Here is a 15,536-nt window from a genome sequence, read left to right as displayed (position 1 = left end):
ACATTTTAGTTACCTTTTCCATAAGTACAGTACAGTGAAAGTTAATAAAAAATAAATATAGCAAATACAGTATGAGTTTACAGTGTACACTTCTACTGTTGTTGGTAAATAAAATACTCTTCATACATTTTTGTTTGTTTCTTAATATCTAATCTTGTCTTTCTTTAGCGTTATGCATTGCTAGGTATACCTCTCTATTGCCCAGAATATTTGAATATCTGGCAACCTCCCAGTCTCTGGGGTGCTGGATATGAAAGAGTTCATTGTACATAGCACTCCAGTTCACTCATCATCTTATTTAGACTTCTAGCACTAGTATATAAGCATTTTTAAAACCTGCCATTCCATGATATAACTGAAAGGGACTCTTTCATTTGACTTAATCAGAGCCTAGCTGTATTTTATTATTTTTCCTCCTCTACTCTTTACTAGGACATAAAGAATCAACATCAAGAGATACTTACCTCAGGTATGTTTGTCTGAACCATATGCTTTTCTGTACCTATTCATATTCCTTCAGCTCCTAATTTAAAAACTGCTTTACAACCTTTTCAATTTTAAGTGCCAGAAATCTGGTTCCATTTTGGTTGAGGTGGAGGCCATCCTTTCTGCATAGGCTCCTCTTTTCCCAAAAGCTTCCCCAGTTCCTAGCAAATCTAACCCCCTCCACCCTATTCTACCATCTCATCCATGTATTGAGACTCTGCAGTTCTACCGATCTAACTACCCCGTGCTTGGAACTGGAAGCATTTCAGAGAACGCTACCATGGAGGTTCTGGGTTTCAATTTTTTGCCTAGCAACGTAAATTTTCCCCATAGTCCTCTCACCTAACATTCCCTATGTCACTTGTACTTACATGTACCAGGATCGCTAGCTACTCTGCACCACTACACATTTAAGTCTATTTAGAGGCCTCAAGAGAGCTGCAAATTTCACGCCAGGCAGGCAAGTTACCACAGAGTGCTCCAAGTCATCACAAATCACCTGTCTCTGTTTCTAATGATAGACTCCCCCATAGTTAATAACTGGAGTTCACTCGCTCTGAGAATTATTCATTGGCATCTGAAAGGAGTATCCAACTATGGGATCATTTCCCTTCTGCTCCAGTTGAATGTTCTCCTTCCCTGAAACTTTTATCTTCAACAACAACACAAAGGCTAACCAAACAAAACACAGATGCTGTCAGACTCAGGGTGGGCCCATTCTAATGGGTCCTGGAAAGTCTCACCTATGTACCCCTTGGTCTGTCTTAGCAATACAGTTCAGTCACTCTGGCCTCCAAAGCCTGAATGTGGTGTCTGAGGGCCCGCAGTTCTTTGCACAGAATGCACACATATACCATCTACCCACAGGGTACGTAATCATACATGCTGAGTTGGATGGATAGCCTCTGCTCTATTGCTGAATTTCTGCCTACATTCTCCTAACTCCTAAAACTCACTCCTTTGTGAATATCTTATTTTTAATCAGCCTTTTCTTTTTTTGCTTTAACTTTAAAGCATATCAGCTCCAACACACACTCCTGTCATAAATTCCTTTGCAAAACTCCCCTCTTAGCTACTCCTGTTCACTAGCTTCTCTGGTTTCTTAGGAGCAGGCTTTTTAAAGCCTTGATCTTTTCAGTAACCCTGCTATTACTTAATAATAACCTTAAAAGCATTTGCAACCTCTTCCAGTGTGGTATTACCCACAATGATTATGTTTTGACAGGTTATAACTTTCTATAGATATCTTACATTATATTCTTTATGGATAAATAGCTTGTAAGGCATATTTGGTGTAACTAGTTCTTCTAGTCTGAAGTGTGAGTTGTTTGCAAACAGCAGGGTACCCTTTCCAAAGTGGTCTCTGTGTAACAAGGAAAATTCTGACATTGACCTATCTGCCTACCTGAGTGCACAAACCTATATACATTTACCAGGACTCATTTTCAGCTTGTTTCACTTCTGTTAGTCTTTCAGTGACTAGATGGATGTAAGAAGCACATTGCACCAATGTGAAAGTCATATACTTTAGGCATTTTTCCCACTTGAGTAATTAACCTGGATTAGTATCACCATTTACACAGCTAATGAATAACTGAGCAAAAAATTAAAGAAGAGCAATATAATTAATGCCAAGCAACATAGATTTATGAAAAAAGAGGCTGTCATTTTTATTTTTCACAGAGATTTGGTTAAACTGTTTCCAAAAGTCAAGGGGATTCTCTCAGTTGGTTTCAAACTAGAGTGATTGTGGTTTAGCTTCAGGCAATTCGAAAAAAAGTTAAATTAAAACAAAATAAGCTGCTCCCCAAAACAAGCAGGTGTATCCACAGAACTATGAGCACCCCAAAACAAAAACCCCTTCCGGAGGCTTGTGCATGTTCCTACTTTTGATGATACAGCTTGAACAGATGTTGTGTGTGTGTGTGTTTACAAAGAAGGAATGTGAGCCATATTTACAAGATGGCGGGGTGGAGGGCTCTCAGCTGGAAAACAGTAACGCTGAAAAAGATTCGGCAAGCGAAGATTAAGGGATGTCTTGATCAAAGTCTGTAAGTACTAACATAGGGAACAAATATTTTATAGCAGGTTCTTCAGTCTAGCAGATAAAATTATAATATAATTATAATATGATCCAATGGCTGGTAGTTGAAGCTACACAAATTCAAACTTGAAATGAAGCATCCATTTTAACTAGTAGTAGCAGCATCCTTCAGTCTATCTAGACGTAGATCACGCCCTGAGTAGCTCCATTTGGCATCCTCATTTGCAGTGTCGGCTGTGACTGTGAAGACCCACACGAGAGTGACAGTCCTTGCTGCATCTCTTGCATATGTAATGGGTGTCTGGCAGGTCCTTGCTGTGCTTTCTGTGGGCTCGCTTCTCCTTTGCTAGCCGTGTGATCCTCAACTCACCCTTCTGAAGGCCCTTGTATAGTTCCTGCCTCCATCTGCTGCAATCATCTGCCAGCTCCTCCCAGCTGTCTGGCTTGATGTCTACTTCCCTGAGGTCTCTCTTGCAAACATCTTTGTAGCACAACTGGGGGCGGCCGGGAGGTCTTTTGCCAGAGGCTAGCTCGCCATACAGGATGTCTTTTGGGATCCTCTCCCGTGGACGTGGCCAAGCCAGCGGGGCCGACGCTGCCTGAGGAGGGTGTACGTAGTTGGGATTCCAGCTTGCTCAAGGACGGTAGTATTGGACACTCTGTCCTTTCACGATATTCCAAGGAGGCGCCTGAGGCAGCGCAAGTGGAAGACGTTCAGCCTCTTTTCCTGGCGGGCATACAGGGTCCAAGGCTCGCTGCCGTAAAGGAGGGTGCTGAGGATGCAGGCTCTGTAGACTTGCATTTTGGTGTGAGGGTACAGCTTGTTGTTATTCAACACTCTCTCACTGAGTCTGGACAGAGTTGTGGCTGCTTTACCGATCCTCCTATTTAGCTCAGTGTCCAACGACAGGGTGTCAGTGATGGTGGACCCGAGGTAAACGAACTCATGGACAACCTCTAACGGATAGTTGTCAATGCTGATTGATGGAGAAACAGCAACGTCCTGAGCAAGTACATTTGTCTTCTTTAGGCTGATGGAGAGCCCAAAGTCCTTGCATGCTTTGGAGAACCGATCCAGCAGCTTCTGAAGCTGGTCTTCTGTGTGTGACATGACAGCAGTGTCATCTGCGAACAGCATATCTCCGATAAGGGCATCCCACACCTTAGATTTAGCTTTCAGCCTTGCAAGATTAAACAGTTTCCCGTCAGACCTTGTGTGCAAAAAGATGCCCTCTGTTGAAGATCCAAAGGCATGTTTAAGGAGGAGTGAGAAGAAGATCCCGAACAGTGTCGGAGCAAAGATGCATCCTTGTTTGACGCCGCTCCTGATGCTGAAAGCATCCGATAATGTGCCAGCGTATTGGACGGTTCCTCTCATGTCTTTGTGGAGAGACTGGATCATCTTGAGTAACTGTGGCGGACATCCTATCTTGTGGAGCAGTTTGAACAGTCCATCCCTGCTGACCAAGTCGAAGGCCTTGGTTAGGTCGATGAAGACAATATAGAGTGGCTTCCTCTGCTCCCTGCATTTCTCCTTCAGCTGCCTCAGAGAGAAGACCATGTCAACGGTAGATCCCTCTGCACGGAATCCGCACTGATTCAGGATACACCCTCTCAGCAATCTTCTGGAGTCTGCCGAGGATGATGCGAGTGAACAGTTTACAGTGATGCTTAGGAGGGAGATTCCACGGTAATTGTTGCAGTTGCTTCTGTCTCCTTTGTTCTTATACAAGGTTATGATGTTAGTGTCACGCATGTCCTGTGGAACCTCTCCCTCTCTCCAGCACAGGCACAGTAGCTCATGTAGGGATTCCAGGAGAGTGCCTGTGGCACACTTGATTACCTCTGGTGGTATACCATCCTGGCCCGGGGCCTTTCCTACTGCAATGTTGTCAATGGCCTTCTTCAGTTTATCCACAGTTGGTTCCTGGTCCAGTTCATCCATTACTGGTAGGAGTTGGACGGCATTGAGGGCTGAGTCGACCACAATGTTCTCGTGCGAGTACAGCTCGGAGTAGTACTCGACCCAGTGCTCCATCTGTTTGGCTTTGTCAGTGATGACTTCACCAGATTTGGATTTCAGAGGTGCCATCTTGTTCTGGGTGGGTCCTAATGCCTTCTTGATGCTCTCGTACATTCCCCTGAGGTTACCAAAGTCAGCACTGGTCTGGCTGCTGCCGCATAGCTTGAGCCAGTAGCTGTTGGCACAGCACCTGGACATCTGCTGTACTGTTTTTCTGGCTGCTCTCAGTGCTTGCAGGGTATTCTGGGTTGGCAAACATTTGTACTCCAGGAGCGCAGTGCGCTTTTTTCGATGGCTGGAATCATCTCATCGGAGTTAGCTTCGAAACAGTCATTTGTGTTTCTAGCTCTTCTTCCAAACACCGACAAGGCCATGTTGTACATTGTATCCTTCAGATGCTGCCACCTGGATCTCACATCAGCACCCCAGGGTTGCTGCGCAGATTCCCCTCAAGGGTCGCTCTGAACTTTTCAGCTCTCTCTGAATTAGCCGTCTTTCTGGCATCGATCCAGGGCCTTCCAGTTGCTATAGAGCAGTGCAGCTTCTTGGGAATCACCTTGAGTTTGGAGCAAACTAATGAGTGATCTGTATCGCAGTCAGCACTATGATAGCTGCGTGTCAGGAGGACATTTTTGAGGTTATCAAGTCTAGCGATGACCACGTATAGTTGATGCCAGTGTTTTGAGCGTGGGTGTCTCCATGACACTGTGCTGTGGCTTGGTTTGGAAAAATGTGTTTGTAATGCACAGATTGTGGTACGTACAAAGTTTGAGAAGATGCTGACCATTTTCATTCATTTTTCCCACACCAAAGTGGCCTACGCAGGAAGGCCACGAGTCACGATCATCTCCAACTCTCGCATTGAAGTCACCCAGAATGTAGAGTTGTTCGCGAGCAGGTATTTGCGCTATGGCAGCACTAAGCACGTCATAAAACTTGTCTTTTACTTCCGGTGTGGCGTACAGGGTTGGGGCATAAGGTACAGGGTTGGGGCATAAGCGCTGATCAGGTGGACAGGACCGGCGCGAGTTTGAAGTATGACCTGAAGGAGTCATAGGAGTTTTGACAGGAGAGAGTTTTGAGAGGGGAGTTTAGAGGGGTAGCTTAGAGGGAGCTAATTACTACTTCAGGCATAAGAAGCAGCATCATCCTCAACCCCTGGCTGGAGCTGAGGGACCCGCTGCAGCATGAGGAGCGGGTGGGCGAGATCGAGGGATGTCAGTGGTGGGCAAGTGGTTTGGGGGCGTCTGGTATGGCTGTGAGGATGGCAGCACCCACGGAGGCTGCTTGCGGTGTGCTGGCCCAGATTGCATGGCTTCCAGGCCCAGTCCTGCGCTCCCTGCATGCATGCGCCGCACCAGATCTGTGGGGCTCCAGGGACAGCCGTAGCCATATGAAGAGTTGGTAGCTTTGGCTGGGACCCAGGGTGCGGCTGGGTGCAAGATCGGCACCTTCCTGGAGGACGTGGGGCTGCAGCAGCGTGTAGCCAGGTGAGGAGAGGCCAGGGGAAGGGGGATCTGGGGGCAACGAGAACTGATAGGGGGCAGTATGGTGCAGTCAGGAGACATGGGAGTGGATAGGGGAAAAGGGGACAGGGAGGAAGGATCTGGGGGGTGATGGTAGCTGATGAGAGGCAGAGGGGTTGGGAGGAGGGTCCTGGGGAGGCGAGGTGGTCGTCACGGGGAGCTTTGCGGACATGTGGCGCCAGGGAGGTGCAAGAGGTAGTGGGACCGTACCCACGTTCTCCATGCCCCACTGCCTTGTGGGTTATCCTGGAAAGGAGCAAGGCTAAGGGAGTAAACCCTGACAGAAAATCCAGAGGGGAGTCCTAAGGCAGTTCTGTGCCAACTTCTGGCATTGACCTGGCAACTCCTGCAGCTGAGCTGGTACCAGACGTAGAGGTTATCCTCTCCTTTGGACTATATCAGTAAAGCCGAGAGGGGAACACTGGTGTCTGGGCAGCTCAGGGTCCCAATAATCGCCCAAGCTCGCGCCTGGAGAGGTACTCCAGCATCGCTAACGGCGTTGAACCAACACGGGAGGTAACAGGTACCGGTTATAAGCTCTTGCTCGATTGGTGTAGAGAATGAGCGCCAGGGGTTGCCTCCAACGGTGGGAGAGATCATCGCATCTCACTGGACAGTCACCGCCCGCCTCAAGCTGGGCAGCCCCCAGCCAATAGGGTACTGTCCTGCCATAGTTCACCTGCCTCACTGGGTGCATGAGGCTTAGGTTCCCAAACCTGACAAGTGACCTGAAAGCTGAGCACCAGGCAAACCAGTAAGACAATCAACAAGAAAAGGAAACCATCAAAGTTTTAAGCTTGCTTGCTGGAACGTGCAGACCATGCTGCCAGGTCTGACTGAAGATCTTCAGGACATCAGCGACACCCAAAAGACCGCTGTCATCAATGAGGAACTAAAGAGGCTCCAAGTTGACATTGCTGCTCTGCAAGAGACACGTCTCACAGATTCGGGATCTCTGAAGGAAAAGGACTACACCTTTTTCTGGCAGAGTAAAGCCCGAGAAGAAGCCAGGGAGCATGGTGTTGGCTTCGCCATCAGAAACACCCTTCTACAAATGGTGGAATTAGTCATGGGTGGATCAGAAAGACTCCTTCAGGATCCATTTTAACAATGAGGGTAATTAACCCTTGGAACAATTTACCAACGATTCTACAGATTCTGAATCACTGAATTTTTAAATCAAGATTGGGGCTACGTCTACACTAGCCCAAAACTTCAAAATGGCCGTGCAAATGGCCATTTCGAAGTTTGCTAATGAAGCACTGAAATACATATTCAGTGCCTCATTAGAATGCTGGCAGCCGCAGCACTTCGAAATTGACACGGCTCGCTGCCACATGGCTCGTCCAGACGTGGCTCCTTTTTGAAAGGATCCCAGCAACTCTGAAATCCCCTTATTCCTAACAGCAGATAGGAATAAGGGGACTTTGAAGTTGCCGGGGTCCTTTTGAAAAGGAGCCCCATTTGGATAAGCCATGCGGCAACGAGCCACGTCAATTTCAAAGTGCTGCGGCTGCTGGCATTCTAATGAGGTGCTGAATATGTATTTCAGCGCTTCATTAGTAAACTTCAAAATGGCCATTTCAAAGATTTGGGCTAGTGTAGACATGGCCTGGATGTTTTATAAAAGACAGATTATAGATAATATAGTATTTAATTCAAATAAGCCCTATGCCTTGTCTTATATGAGAGCCCAGTGATTCCTTTCGGCCTTGTAAATCGAGAAATCTAGGAATATTGACCATGATACTGCACATTTATTCCATTCACTTCTTCCACTGACTGAAAAAGAAATACCATTTTATTTCCAAAACTGTCCTTTATAAAAATTCCACCTCAGAATCACAGGAATGACAGCTGGAAATGATTTCTTGATGTAAGTGACCTCCATTTGACGTACTGTATCTTGATATTTGTGTTCTGTGTAAGCAACAACCACACGAAACGCAATGCACTGACCTGGTAATCCAACATGAGGAGAAGTGTGCACCGCACACTCACATCACCAGGCCTCTTCACCTGGAAGCCATCAGTCTCCTGGGTAGTGGGAGTTCTATGCCACTGCCAGAGGAGAAACACACACAGTGTTTTATACAAAATGTATCACTAGTTCAACATTTAGATACTGAAATTGCATCTTCCGAAACAGGGCTGCTGAGCAGCCAGTTTTTACCCATAATGTGAGATTGAAAAGGGACCCTGCAAGTTCCAGTCATAGTGCTGACCCAGCCATTAAAAGTCTGGTCAGCAGTGCAACAGGGCTAAGGCAGGCTCCTTGTGTTCCATGGCTCCATGTTGATCCTGGAAGCGATGGCATACCCCACTGGCTCAAAGGTGCAGGGTGGCCAAGAAGTCTGTGTGGGCAGCCTCTGCCTCAAGTGCCAGCTTCATAGCCAGTAGAAGCTACAGGGCTGGTGCCTGCAGCTAGGGGCAATGCATGATGATGCCTGACCATGACCATGCAAAGAGATGGAGAGATATGCCAGCCACTTCTAGGAGCTGCCTGAGGTAAGCACTGCCTGGAGCCTGCACACCGAACCCCTTCTCACGCCACAAACCCCTGCCCCAGCCCTGAGCCTCCTCCCAGAGCCCACACCCCCCACGCCCCAGATGAGCCCTCTCCCACACCCAAACTCCCTCCTAGAGCCAGCACCCCACACGCCTTCCACGCCTCAACTCCAAGCTTTCTCCTGCACCCCAAGCACCACATTTCCAGCTCAGAGCCCACACCTCCCACACACCCCAACCTCTGGCGCCAGCCCTGAGCCCCCTTCTTCTTCCCAAACCCCTCATTGCTTGCTGCTGCACCCCAACCTCCTGAGGCAGCCCAGAAAGAATGAGCAAGGTTTAGGAAGAACAAGTGATGGAGGGAGGGGTGCTCAGAAAGAGATGGGGCAGGGGCAAGGGTATTCTGTTCTGTACAGTTAGAAAGTTGTAAAACCTACACATATGACTTAATATGCTATCTTTCTTTATACCAGCGCATGTTATTTGTGGACAACACAATATATGCTGCAAACTAGCACTTTTATACAATTACAACGGGGTGTACAATCCCCATACTGGGCAAAAAGGGGTTAAAAGATTATTTTTTAACTCAAAGAGCCTCACCCCACTACACCTGCAGCAAACGTTTCACCTATTAGAGGGATTAAAAGAAAGGGAAACAGTTCATTTGTGGGGCGGCATGGGAAGAGAGCAGACTTGCAACCCACAACTCCAGCAGTGTATGGCACAGCAGAGAGATGCCTAAAAGTCCTGATGCATCTGCCCGAAAGGGCCCTCTCTGAAGGAAGGGAGGACCCACCCCAGAGGCAATCAGAAAGTGAAGTATCCTGCTTTCCCCTGGATGTGGACCCTGGACATTGGTAACCTCTTCTTATTTACTTTGTCTGAATCTCCACAAGTTGAGAAAGCCTTGGACTAAGCTGACCTTGGGAGGGTGTGGGGAAGACACAAGAAGAAATGGCCCATGGAGGGCAGCTTTAAGCAACCTTAGTTGCCAGAACACTATTAATTGAAAGGGCCCTGGGTCGGTGGAGGAGGAGGACCTCGGCAGACAGGGATTGCAGCCATGATCACTAGGCCTTGTGCCCCTAGCAGACTCAGAGTGAAAACTATCACGCAAATTCATCCTCTCTACTACCTTTGTCGCTATATGTATATTTCATTAATAATATTTATTTTAATTGTAAATAAAAATAAATAGCAATCTCAGCAAGCAAATTAACTGGCCCCATCTGAGGAGCCAACAGGGAGACAGTAGGAATCTCTGGGCTTGCCTTTTGCTATTCTGTCGCATAGTATTGCTTTCCCAGTGTGGCTCAGCTATTTTCAGAGGGCTAGCATACAAGAACAAGCTTCAAACCTAGCTGGCTACTCTTGTAGCCATATGGCCATAGCCATCACAATATCAGTATCAATTGTAACAGGATGAAGCCAGTGGACTAAGTTATAAGAGAAGAGGTAGCTCCAAAAAGCAGAAATAGCCTGGGCAATCAGGCAGAGTGGGAGCAGCAGGGAAAGAGGCTGCTATAAATTAATTAGTGCCAGCTGGTTCCACTTGAGGCTGCCATGGGCCTTGTAAAAGCCTTTCTCTCCCCTCCCGCCAGTAGGGAGGTGGGAGAGGGTGGAAGATGAGGTTGGAGAAGAGTGAGGAGATTTGAACAGGCAAGGAAAAAGTTAGAGCGTGGTGAAGGCAAATAATTGCAACACCAGAGTGAGCAGGGGAGGTGAGCAGCTCCTGCAAAGGAGCGTTTGGAGCTTCCTGCCCGTGGTAACTTCAGGGCTTAGCTGAAGGCTGGTGGGTGACTGGTTACTCATCTTGGTCAGACCAGGGGACCCCTACCTGCTGCCCTTCAACCTCAGAGACTAAAGCCTGAGCCCCAGCAAGGGCAAGCAGGCCCCAGAGGAGGAACTGAGGCCTGAGCAGAGGTCTGGGGCCCAGGAATGATACTGACCCTGCCACGCAATATACATATAATATATATTCCCCCACATCCCCGGGAAAGACTTCACAAAGTGTTGAATTTAAAAGTAAAACATGGAACTTACAATGCTATAATTTTAAAACTGATGCTTATTCCTATATTTTTACATATTTGTGTTGATTACCTGATATATCATGTAAATGTCTCGATCTAGAACTCACAATAAAGATGAAAGACCCATATTGACTGCATCCTCAAAAGAAAGAATTAGCCTCAGCATCAGTAAAATTCCATTACCAATGTTTTCTTTCTCAAAAATATGGCTTTGTTGCTTCTGATGCCTGAATAAATACTATTTAAATACTACAGCCATAAACTGCTATACTGTAGACCCCTGACTTACACAATTTTGACTTAAGTGTTTCTTCAAATAATGCAAGTTGAAATCGTGAGTGGTGGGGAGCTGGGAACCAGGAGGCAGACTGGCTCCTGGCTTCCCTCCACTTGCAGGACCCTGGAAAGTGAAGAGTGCTGGTTTGCCGGTCACTTTCCTGGATTCTGCAAGTGGCAGTGAGCAGGGAAAGTGACCGACGATGCTGCACCGGGGTCCCAGCTACCTGCCACTCTCAGGAGCCAGGAAACTGACCAGCGCTGGTGCACCTGGCTTTGGGCTCCCCACTGCTCACAGAGGCCCGGGGGACCCGAAGGCAGCAGGGCCTCTCCCCCATCTGGTCCCAACATACATGGGTGTTTGCCCAGGAACTCAACCTATGTGCAAATCAGGGGTCTACCCTGTATATGGCAAATCTCTTTCATATCCCTAAAAGAGAATATATGCCATCACACCATGCTCACTGTGCCCATCTTATAGACTAACAGATGTTTTGGAGCATAATCTTTTGTGAGCAAAGACCTGCTTCATCAGATGCATGAGTGGGGGTTCGGGGTTCAGAGGACGATTTAAAGGGGGGGGGTCTCAGTAAACAGGAGGGCCATTCAGAGTGGAAATGGCCTATTATCAGAAATATACATCAAAAGAGGAGAAAACAAGTCAGATCAGTTGGGGGGATGTGGCCCATTGTCAGAGGCTTTAGCTGGGGGCTGTATGCGATGGCCAGTGATGGCTGTATGCGATGGCCAGAGGCCTCAGAAGGAAAACAAGAGAATATCACTGGCCATCACATACAGCCCTCAGCTAAAGCCTCTCTTGCGCATCATCAGTGATCTGTAACCCATCCTGGACAACGATCCTTCACTCTCACAGACCTTGGGAGGCAGGCCTGTCCTTGCATACATACAATGCCAGCCTTAAACAAATCCTCACCTGCAACTATAGACGACAACAACACAGTAATTCTAAACCTGGAACCAATCCCTGCAACAAACCTTGCTGCCAACTCTACTCACATATCTACACCAACGAGATCATCACAGGACCCAACATCAACCACACCATCAGGGGCTCTTTCACCTGCACATCTACTAATATAATTTATGCCATCATGTGCCAGCAGTGCCCCACTGCAATTTACACTGGCCAAACTGGACAGTCTCTACGTAAATGAATAAATGGACATAAATCAGACATCAGGAACTGTAACATACACAAACCTGTAGGAGAACACTTCAATCTCCCTGGACATTCAGTAACAGAGTTAAAAGTAGCAGTCCTACAACAAAAAAATTTCAAAAATAAAATGGAGAGAGAAATCTCTGAGCCGCAATTCACTTGCAAATTTGACTCCATCAATGAAGGATTAAACAGAGATTGGGAGCAGTTGGTCCCTTACAAAAGCAGTTTCTCTGCTCTTGATGTTCACACCTCCACATTACAATCTGACAGTGGGCCACATCCCCACCTGACTGATCTGACTTGTTTTCTCCTTTCTTGATGTATACTACCGATAATGGGTCATTTCCATTCTGACTGAATAGACCTTGTCAGCCCTGGCTCTCCCGTTTACTGAGACCCCACCTCTTTAAATCCTCCTCTGAACCCCCAATCTCCACTCATGCATGTGATGAAGTGGGCCTTTGCCCACGAGACCTTATGCTCCAAAATATCTGTTAGCCTGTAAGGTTCCACAGGACTTCTTGTTGTTTTTGAAGATACACACTAACACGGCTACCTATCTGATACTTGCACCCATCTTAGTAATCTCTCTGAGAATCCACTTGTGAGGTCTCTAACATTCCAGTGCAGTCAACAAAAGTAAACATGGGAGGAAGAATTAAGAATGTACAAAGGGGTTGAGCTGCAGCAGAAGCAAGCATGTGTGTCATGGTTGCATGATTCTCCTACCTCCACCAGGTGATTGTCAGGTCCATAAAGATCTTTGTCCAGTTCAATGACCAAACTTTTAAAAAAGGAGGAAAACTTCCGCTTCTGTTTGCTGAGCTGTAAAATCAGAAAACAGAGAAATGTCCAAGAACACACTTCACACCCAGGTTTTACTGGTAATTTTGTGTGGCTTCTTCCTCTGGAATGAATTTCCAGTCAGGAATGGATCCAAGGTCCATGTAATGCAGTCTGTCTCAGAGTGGTCAGTATCACTGCTTCAGAGAAAGACGCAATGAACCTGATAGTGGGCAGTTGTGGAATAGCCTGCACATAGAGGAAGATTCCCCCTAACCCTGTCTGAACATCTTAGTTTGTACCCTGAAGTCACACAGTTTACCCTATCGTAAGGATGGATTTTTTTTTTTTTTTTACCTGAAAAAGTATAAGGCCTCAATTATATCCTGTGGCAGGGAGCTCAACAGGTTAGCCACACACAATACAAAAAAATTTCCTTTTAAATGTTGTATTTCTAATTCATTGGTGGGCACCAGGTCTGAGTCTGAGCCTGTCCCTGGCAGAAACATAACATTGTTTGACAGTTGCTGTGTAACACCTGCCGCTTATTATGCTAATCACAATTACTTCATTATTATCTTCTCCACAAATTTGTTTGTTTCCCACCTGTTTCCTCTCACCACCTCTTGCACTGTAAGTTCTTTATGGACTGGCACTCCGTGACCAAAATACTCTGTTTATTCACAACCTACATACTACTGTAATAATCTCTGTACAAAATATATCCTGTGAGGTATCATTTGAAAATGAATAACCTTCTGTTAATATAGTGGTGAAACGCATATAGTAACATTACATAGAAAATTTTGAAGTCACCCTGTATGATTTTTATTATTGAATTTTCAAAACCACACTGCCCTGACTAGGCTAAGTTGTATTAAACAATTCAATCCCAAACAGAGAATCATAGAATCCTAGGGCTGGAAGACCTCAGGAGATCACTGAATCTAGCCCTCTACCCAAAGCAGGATCAACCCAAACTGAATTATCCCAGCCAGAACTTTGTCAAACCAGGCCTTAAAAGCCTCTAGGAATGGAGATTCCACCACCTTTCTAGGTAATGCATTCCAGTGCTTCACTACTCTCCTGGTAAAATATTTTTCTTCTAATGTCCAGCCTACAACATCCACTTTGTAACTTGAGACCAATGCTCCTTGTTCTGCCATCTGTCATTACTGAGACCAGCCTCTCTCCACCCTCTTTAGAACCTCCCTTCAGGAAGTTGAAGGCTGCTATCAAATGGATCCTCATTCTTTTCTTCTGAAAACTAAATAAGCCCAAATCCCTCAGATTCTTTTCATAGCTCATGTGCACCAGCCCCCTAATAATTTTCTCTGCCCTTCGCTGAACTCTCTCCAATGCATCCACATCCCTTCTATAATGGGGAGCCCTTAACTGGATGTAATACTCCTGATGTGGCCTCACCAATGCTGAATAGAGGGGAATAATCACTTCTCTAGATCTTCTGGAAGTGCTCCTCCTAATGCACCCCAATATGCCATTACCCTACTTGGCTACAAGGGCACACTGTTGACTCATATCCAGCTTCTCATTCACTGTGATCTCCAGGTCCTTTTCTGCCGTACTGTTACTTAGCCAGTCAGTCCCCAGCTTGTAACAATGTTTGGGATTCTTCTGTCCTAAGTGCATGACTCCACACTTGTCCTCATTGAACCTCCTCAGATTTCTTTCGGCCCAATCATCCACACTATTTAGGTCACTGTGGACCCTATCCCTATCAGTTTGCTAGGCTGATAGTTTGCGTGAATTTGAATTTCTGAATTTGAATTTCAGTTTGCTAGGCTTATTGTGTGCTTGAATTTGAATTCCAGTTACTGTAGCAGTTAGAGAGAGAGAGAGAGTGTGTGTGTGTGTGGGTGGGTGGTCCACCCCCCCCCCGCCACCCCGTGAGTCATCAAGGGTAGGAGGGACCAAAGGAGAGAAGGCTTCACAAGCCAGAGGCTAGCAACGAGCATGAGCAGCTGGGAGCTGCAAACGGGAGTCTCCTAGCAGGGGAGTTTGCCTGGGGGGAAGCCCCATATTATTATTTGGTTTCTTTTTTTATAGTTTTTTCTCTCTTCTGCCTTAAGTTAGCTGTAATATCTTCTGAGTGAATTCTCTGAAGAAAGGAAAAAATGGATAGTGACAAGTCTACTGACAAGTCGGATGTTGTGACCTGCACAGCATGTGCCATGTTTATTTTCCTTCAGAAAGATAGAAGGGATTTCATATGTACCCAGTGCAAGCTGGTTGCCATCTTGGAAGAAAAGGTGAGGGGACTTGAGGGATAACTATCAACCCTTCAGTCCATCAGAGAAGGTGAAGACTTTTTTGATAGAAGGCATCATTTAGTACTGCAAGCACAGCAGGCTGGGCAACTGATGAAGGCAGTAGAAACTGAGGAAGAAAACCGGAAGCATGTAACCAGCAGGAGATGGAAGTCAATTCAGTTATCTCCAATTCCTGTAAAGGTAGGCAACCACTTTCAGGCTCTCTGTACGGGTGATGTAAAGGAAAATGCTGTGGCAGAGACCTCTCAGAGAAGGGAACAGAAGAAGATCCCAGTGGCTGGAAGGCATGGGATGAGTAGTCCCAGGGATGGCAGTTCTACGATCATGACCCCACAAGTGAAGAAGAGAGGTGGTGGTGGTCGAGGACTCCCTCCTAAGAG

General features: G+C 46.5%; 1 protein-coding gene across 15 annotated transcripts in view; it reads right to left on the bottom strand.

The window, feature by feature from the left end:
* SMARCD3 (SWI/SNF related BAF chromatin remodeling complex subunit D3) overlaps nucleotides 1-15,536 on the bottom strand; it is a 311,319-nt gene that overhangs the window by 83,094 nt on the left and 212,689 nt on the right. For all 15 annotated transcript variants that reach the window (XR_012644121.1, XR_012644120.1, XM_074985431.1 and 12 more), the window contains 2 exons: nucleotides 12,812-12,907; nucleotides 8,039-8,140 (listed from right to left, as the gene is read on the bottom strand). Coding sequence is in view for 13 of the 15 variants with exons in the window: in XM_074985431.1 (XP_074841532.1) it covers nucleotides 8,039-8,140; nucleotides 12,812-12,907 (198 nt within the window). In the remaining 2 variants the exon portion in view is untranslated. The remainder of the gene's footprint in view (nucleotides 1-8,038; nucleotides 8,141-12,811; nucleotides 12,908-15,536) is intronic.

This window comes from Carettochelys insculpta, chromosome 2 (assembly GCF_033958435.1).
Source record: "Carettochelys insculpta isolate YL-2023 chromosome 2, ASM3395843v1, whole genome shotgun sequence".
In the NCBI taxonomy this organism is placed as follows: domain Eukaryota; kingdom Metazoa; phylum Chordata; order Testudines; family Carettochelyidae; genus Carettochelys; species Carettochelys insculpta.
This window is presented reverse-complemented; position numbering and strand designations above follow the sequence as displayed.